The 7,934-nt window shown below is 46.5% G+C and overlaps 1 protein-coding gene across 1 annotated transcript; it reads right to left on the minus strand.

Annotated features, from left to right (window-relative positions):
- Positions 1 to 226: 226 nt before the first annotated feature.
- On the minus strand, positions 227 to 2,548 carry LOC120387918 (forkhead box protein L2-like). Its single transcript, XM_039509320.1, has one exon. The coding sequence runs from the start codon at positions 2,471 to 2,473 to the stop codon at positions 1,616 to 1,618; it is 858 nt and encodes a 285-aa protein (XP_039365254.1). The 5' UTR covers positions 2,474 to 2,548; the 3' UTR covers positions 227 to 1,615.
- Between the last annotated feature and the right edge of the window lie 5,386 nt (positions 2,549 to 7,934).

A 7,934-nucleotide genomic window follows, 5' to 3' on the forward strand; every position in this document is an offset into this window, starting at 1 on the left:
ATACACACTTGCTTCACCAAAGTCCCATAACTAAAATCTACTAAGGTTGCTAACATTTTGTTTGTGTTGTATTATGGAAGTTATTTTGAAGAAGAACAAATTCAAAACTACTTTCTTTAAAGATTAAATATTAGAACTCTGGTCTAGTTTGGGTTACACATTCTTTTAAATCAAGGTGGGAGGGAAGTCAATGGTAATAAAAACTAGTTTAAAATAAAGCCATATGTTTTATAAAGTAACAAATATTTATTTAAACAAGTCTCAAAATGTAACACCAGAAAATGCTGCTATGCACACTGATAGTATCTCAACCATTCATTTCTATAACAAACCAACCTGTGATTTCGATTAGAAATACTATTTGCGTTTAGAATCTTTTTTGGCAGGCAAAGAACTGAAGCCACCCCTGAAATTTAAATGACAAAAGGACTGTTGCATTGCCATTATATTACCCTGTTCACAATAACTATACTAACAAGGAACAGTATATAAAATGTCTTCTGACTTCACTTCAACCAAAATAGTTTCTCTTTAAATATAAAAACATAAGGATCACAACATCTGTCCCAAAAGTCTTTGGTATTTAACATCTTTTTTAAAAAATAAAGTTATTCCTTTACATAGTGCTTACAAAAAAGTTCAGAAATCAAGTTTTGAAGGACATTTGCAAAAAGTCTTTTCCAGAAAGTAACTACATTTCACTTTTTAAAATGATGGCACATTACTTTCAGTTCCCAAAACAATTTCTCAGACTTGACTTAAAAACAGAATATCAGCTGATCAACTTCTCTTGCTTACACTTAACAGCCCGAGGTCAGGCATTTCCAGTTTCACTAGTACCACTGAATTTAACACAGTAAAAGAAACAACGGTTATGCAGTGGAGAATTCACGTTTCTCAGGAGCCACCGGAAAGAATGAACAAGGCAAGCACACTTTAAATCACTTCAATCATCCAAAAGAATAGAGACAGGTTTTTAATTCCTAACAGATGTACCAAACAACCGTTTTCAAATCTATTGTCCTTGATGGTCAGTAACTGCATATTTTAAACCGGCTTTCGCAAATAAACGTCTCTGAAAACGTTAACACTATTCTGACTCAAATAACACATTACAGCTTCTACAATAACTATGTAACAGGGAACATGTCTGAAACGCTTCATTCTTTCCTTGGAACAAGAAAGTTTTGACCCCAAATTAAACAAACAGTTATTTCAAATACTTTGCAGACAGGGAATTTCTAAAATATTAGGGTCTAGTTTTGCAGAACAAATAATGTCCTCTAGGATCCTCTGCCCGGAGAAGAATCAGTTTGGAGAGTTAGAGCTGCAGGATGAATCTCCGGAGCCCTGATATGTCGAGTGAAACTCACCCCTCGCTGTATTCATTTGAGCTTCGAAGTTTAAGATTTGTGTTTACATTGATAATGTGGTACTGTCCCAGTTCCTCCCCCTTTTCAAAGCAAGGGAAGTCCAGGCTCGCTTCCAAAGTCCATTCCACGGTGGCTCCTCTTTTCAGAATCGCTGTTCCCCTTTCAACCGAATTCGCACCCCCTTTCCTCCAGCGAGGCTCCCCCGAAACCTTTCAACGATGTAGCCTTAGAGGCAGCGCGCGTCAAATCTCGCCTGCCTGCGACACCCCTTCAGTCATTGCGCTAACGAGGGAGGGGTCCCCGTTATCAAGCCAAACGCAGCCTGGGCTCCCCCCAACGCTGAGAGGAGGAGCAGGGAGGAGGGGAGCCCCGCTGCCCTCTCCTGTCCGACGGCCGAGGAAGCGCAGGTCTACGCCGGCGGGCAAGGCGCCGTAGGGTCTCTCCGGCTCCCCCCAGTAACGCATGAAGGGCAGCTCCGGGGGCGGCTGGTAGGCACAGCCGGGCCCCCCCGTCGCAGGGCTGAGCTGCTGATACGCCCCCGCTCCGGGCAGCAGCAGCGGCGGGTAGGGGCCGTAGCACGGCGGGGCTTGCCCCGGGGGTGCCCAGGCGCTGCCCACCAGGTAGGCGGCCGGGGGGCTCTGGTGGGGCAGGTAGTAGGGCGGCTCCGGGCAGGCGAGGCAGGCGGGGGCCGGGCCGGGCCCGCCCGGGGGGGCCCGCGGGGCTCTCTTGACCCGCCGGCGGCGCCGGTAGTCGCCCGGCTGGAACATGTCGTGGAAGGCCGGGTCCAGCGCCCAGTCGCTGCCCTTGCGCTCGGCGCTGCGCTCCCGGGGCAGCTTGCGGAAGCAGGCGTTGAGGCTGAGGTTGTGGCGGATGCTGTTCTGCCAGCCCTTCTGGCCCGGCCGGTAGTAGGGGAAGCGCCCCACGATGTACCGGTAGATGCCGCTCAGCGGCAGCCGCTGCTCCGGGCTGGCCCGGATGGCCATGGCGATCAGCGCCACGTAGGAGTAAGGGGGCTTCTGGGGGGCGGCCTCGGGCTCCGGGGCGGCCTCCCCCGCGCCCTGCCCGTCTCCCGCCGGCGCGCCGGCCCCTGCGCCCTCCATGGCACCGGCTCTCCGCGCCCCGCCCGGCGGCTGGTTCCGGCTGCCCCTGCCAGGCCCTGGGGGTCCGGCGCTCCCCCGCTCCGGCGCCTGTCTGCGCCCGGCTCCCGGCCTGCACTTGTGTCCTTCCCGGGGCTCCCCCCCCCCCGCGGTTGTTTTGGGTCAGGGTCAGGTCACGCCTTTGCTTTCGTTAAAAAAAACCCAAATACAGCGACGGGTCAAGAGGTCACGGGTGGCACCTGCAGCCCCCGCTCAGGGGGTTGGGGGGGTAAGGAAAGCTAGTCCCCTCCCCCTCACCCCAACTTACCGGCTGCAAACACAGGCTCAGCCCTCTGCCTGCGGGGGAGAGAGGTGGGTCAGGGGCTGAAGATTTCCTCCCCTCCAGGCAGGCTCCAGGAAGCAGGGCCCGGCTCTGACACGTCCCCTCTTGCAGTAGGCCCAGGCCCTGGCGTTGTTGGGGCCCCAGGAGGGTGAGCTCAGGCCTTGTCCACACTAAGCACCTGAACTGTGTGTAAGGGAACTAGTTCAAGCCTCCCCCCCAGCAGGGCTGGGTCACACTCAGGCTCAGCCTGTCATCACCCTCAGTCAGGGCACCTGTACAATCACCCCTAGGCAGTACCTCAGCTGCAGAGCATTCTGGGAGATTGCACAGGCCCAGCAGTGCCCTGAGGGCAGACTGTTGTAGGGCCCTGTTGCCACCAAAACAAGTGAACCAAACAGTATCTAGCCCTACTGCAGCAGGGAGTGCCTTGAGCGAGGATAGTGCTGGGGGTATTTCAAGCCTGTTGCAGGACACACAGGCTGTTCCTGGGGGATTTTGTTCTAGTACAGAAAGCTGTGGGCCTAGAGCCTCACCGAAGGGGCCCGATGGTAAATTTAAAAGAATACACAGAGCAGCACCTACTTGCCTCTTTCTTGGATGGGACTATAAATTCAGCTGCACAAAGAAAGTGCAGTTGATAAGCAGTTAAAAGGGAGTTAATTAATGGGAGCAGCCTTAAGCCTGGATAACCAAGCTCAAGAAGAGAGTGCAAGATGGTTTAAGGTTTACCACAGGAAAGTTTAAAATTACTGCCAACACCCCTTATGAAAAGATATTAAATAATTTAAAGTAATTTAATGTTGACAGGTGAACCTCCTCCCATTGAAATCAGTGGCAAAAAAGTCCTAGACTTCCACCAGAGCAAACCCGTAAACAATATTTGAATGACAAAGTATGGGTCACTGATACTATGTAAATATAAAGTTATTTACTAGTAGATTTATACATCTATTAATTTAAATGTGAAAATTAAATTAGCAATTATACTAGATATGTTTTGCAGGGTGTGTGAGCTAGAGGCTAGTAAGGAAAATTGGGGAGTGACTAAATTTTAAGCGTTTAACTTAGTCAGCATATTGAGAAAGTTACCAATCTCTAAGGAATCAACACATGGGTTTTGAAACCCTCCATAGAAAGTGATCTGAGTTGGGCCACAAGTCAAAGTGATCAACCAGGCTCTATCTAGCACCCTTTATCTACCCTACAACACCCCCAGTTTAGTAACCCCAGCAGCCTCCCCTTATATCAGGTAGAGGACGAGGTCTGCTGGATGATCCCATAGCTGAAGAAGGCATAGTGGCAGAATAGTACAGTGCTACGGCAGCTCCTTCCCACACTATGCCTGTCTCTTATCACACTGTCACATTCACAAACACAACAATTCACCAAACACTAAAATATAAGTCAATGAGAGAGGGATAGCATTGATCAGTCTTGATTCTGGTTACATAGCAGTTCACGTTAGATCCTTAAAGAGCCTCTGTAGCTGCTTCTAACCACTTTCCTAACCTCACCAAAGCTGTTAAGTACAAGTCAAAACCTTACCTACTTTTGCCATTAAAGTTATTGGTGCTTGTTTGTCTGGGCAACGGAGGCTCTGTTCTGGAGAAACAATTTGTATAAAATGAGGAAAGAGAAACATATTTGAGTGTCATTTTGTTGTATTTAGATCCAAAGCAGCGGTAGCTTGATGCTAGTGGATCACACAAAGCTGTCCTGCTATGTTTAATTGATTACTAAATCTCTCATCTTCACTCCTCGGACTTAAAAATGCCCATAAAGTAATGAGGGCAGAAATAGCACAAAGATATTCAGGATGAAATATCCCCACCACCAAATGATAGCTCTCCTTTGAAACAGTTTCTGTTGAGGCTGGTTTGTAAGCAAGTATGTACGGCTTATGGAGGTAAGTCTCCTCTGCAGGAGGAATTGAGTTACATGGTGTTCAAATACTTGCACGCTGCAACGAGAATACATTACTACCACTGCTCCAAACTGTAGACCCATGAAATTCCAATAATACCTGACAGGAAGAAAAAAAAATCAAATGCACAGCTACAAAGAGAGGAAATAAGTATCTGGAAGTTATAGCGTATCACAAATTGAATGAGAGTCAACAACGTGATGCAGTTGCGAAAAAGGCAAATATTCTGGGATGTATTAACAGGAGTGTTGTTTTTAAGACATGGGAGGTGGTAGTTCTGCTCTACTTGGCACTGGTGAGGCCTCAGCTGGAGTACTGTGTCCAATTCTGGGCACCACACTTTAGGAAAGATGTGGACAAGTTGGAGAGAGTCCAGAGGAGAACAACAAAAATGATAAAAGGTTTAGAAAACCTGATTTATAAGGAACGGTTAAAAAAACCTCTGCATGTTTAGTCTTCAGAAACAAAGACCGAGGGAGGAAGGACCTGATAACAGTCTTCAAATATGTTAAGGGCTGTTATAAAGGGGACACGGGGATCAAATGTTCTCCTTGTCCACTGAATGTAAGACAAGACATAATAGGCTTATTCTGCAGCAAGGGAGATTTAGTTAGATATTAGGAAAACTTTCTAACTTGAATTCTCAATTCTGCCACTGCTTCACTGGGTAAAAGACTCTTACCCGCACTGTATCTCCATTTCCATACGATTACCTAACAGAGATTGTGAAGCATTTTTAGATCCTTAGACTAAAGTGATATGGAAGTATTATAGGAACAATGCTCCACATACAGGGAGGATTACTAAGGACATAAATAGTCTTTTCTGTTTAACTTTGATTGTTCTAGGATTATTATAATTCAAAACACTGAGCCTTGAGATGAGAAGGAATGAAAGCTATCCAGTAGATTCTAGCATGAAATGGAAGGGAAAAACACATACAGAATAAAGAGATGGAAGAACAAAGAAGTCTCCCACACTGGAAGAAAAAGTGTCTATAAATTAGCATCCCCTGTTCCATAACAAATAGATTTTTTTTTTCCAGAGAAACTTCAGAAAGAAGACACATTGGCAACCTTCAGGACACGTTAATGAAGAAAACACTAGCAATAAAAGGAGGGGGGGAAAAGTGATAGTCTTTAAAGTCTACATTCAAACAAGCAGCTCTGCTTAACCCACTCAGATCTTTCAATATTTTAACTTCCACCACAAAATTAAAACAAGAATTAAAAAGCAATGAAAACGTAAGTTTACCTGACAAGTATAAGCAAAACCTTGCCAAAGGAGAACATAAATCACAGTTATTGTCATAATTGGACCATCTTGGTACTGAAGAGCTTGCACATGAGTTCGGGGGGGGGGGGGGGCTCAGTCTAGTGGGCCTTATGCACTCACATGACTGATCCCGACTCATGCAAAGTTGTGCCATGGAAGTAAATAGCACTACTTGCATGTGTTGATTGCAGGATCAGGATCTAGGCAGCTTCACTCTCACTCACATACACACCTTTGCCTATGAAACACTGGGAGACATAATGGCAAATTACTGTTTGTATTACAGTATAGCCTAGAGGTCCCAGCTGAGATCAGGCCCGATGGTGCCAGGTGCTTTACCTACAAATAGTACAAGTCCCTGCCTCGGAGGAGATTAAATGACAAAGTCTACCAAAAGAGGCAACTGAACGTGGCTAACAATTAACATTAAGTTAGCTATAGGAAATGGTTTTCCTTTCAGCTGGAGGGGCTCAGGCTTCTCAATCGTCCCCATCTCTGCTCTCTAACCTTGGCCTCCTCCTTGCCTTGAATCATGGGCCTCTCCTCATCTTGCCAGGCCCCATGACAACGAGGCTCAGGACTCTCAAGTAGTAATGCAAAGATATTGGCTCAGTCCACGTTGGAGTTGTAGCAATTCCATTCTGGGTTGTCATGATGTCCCATCCTCCATGCTATTGCTTTGAAATGGAGGTAAGGGAGGGTGCTCATGAGCCGTGCATTTTGCATCCCACCCAGCCAGCTGAAAGTCATCCTTCCCGAGCCCCAGCCTGCACAGGGAGCAGTGGCCTGATCTTACACACAGATGCAGCTCTGGGGTATTACCATGTGGTGCTGCCGCCAAGACAGGTATCACAAATAACCACATTTTTACTTACCTCCTCTAAATTAAAATCAGGCACCAAAGACATTTTAAAACGAATACATCTATGAAATCAACACATTGGATAGTAGGATTATAAAGCAGTTTCCCATTACGCCAGTATTTATAACAATTTGCAGTAGTGTCCAAAGGCTCCCATTAATGCTGAGACTCCACCGTGCTAGGCAGGTATGTCAGTATCTATCCCCCAGTCTCATTTTTCGATGCTTAAGTTGCATTGTATTTGGCACAGGGAAACCCAACAGGCATAGTGCATCCCAGCTAGCTAGCTGAAGTGTGAGACTAACACTGGGTTCATAGATGAGTTACTTACCACTGGGTGGCTGGATTGATAATGGAGAATAAATAGGGGACCATACACAACTAGCAGGAACAAACTCTCGCCATTAAAAAGACATTCTGGTCCATTTCCCATGGGTAGGCAGCAGGAATCCCAAACAGTAAAGGAGAATTTGAAAAATGCTTCTTTGACGGACCCGCATCATCAATAAGAAAGCACTGAAAGGGGAAGTGCCTAATTTTTCTAGCACACCTTATCGAACACATCTCCTGTGCTAATGAATGTAACTGATCCGTCCTGCAGAGATGAGTCTAGATGATTAAAGGACTGATAATGGGGAACAGATCCTCTCTCTCTGACTAATGATGTTCTAGCAAACTAGAAATGAAAGTTACCACCAGCTAGGTGGCAGGTCAGTGGCTGACATGGTACCTGTTGGTGGCTCTCAAGTTAATTTCTAATAGATACCTGTCCACATGACAAAATCCCGATTCACAACCGACACCCTGATTGGTAGTCTCAATGGAAGAGAAAGAATTCAATGGCCAAGATGATTGAGTTTCCTACTCACCTTAAAGGCGATTCCCTCCAGGTCAGGGTTGCATCTCATTGGTGGGGAACTGCATGGGGGCAACTTGCATTGCCATGAGTTGTCTGCTAACTCTGTGTAGCTTTGAGATCACAGCTTGATTGCAAGCTACACATGCGCATACACCCACGGTCTCCCCCCCCCACGTGTGTATACACACACACACACACACACAAATAAAAGACACATTTAAG

The sequence above is a fragment of the Mauremys reevesii genome, linkage group 21, assembly GCF_016161935.1.
Source record: "Mauremys reevesii isolate NIE-2019 linkage group 21, ASM1616193v1, whole genome shotgun sequence".
NCBI classification, from domain to species: Eukaryota; Metazoa; Chordata; order Testudines; family Geoemydidae; genus Mauremys; species Mauremys reevesii.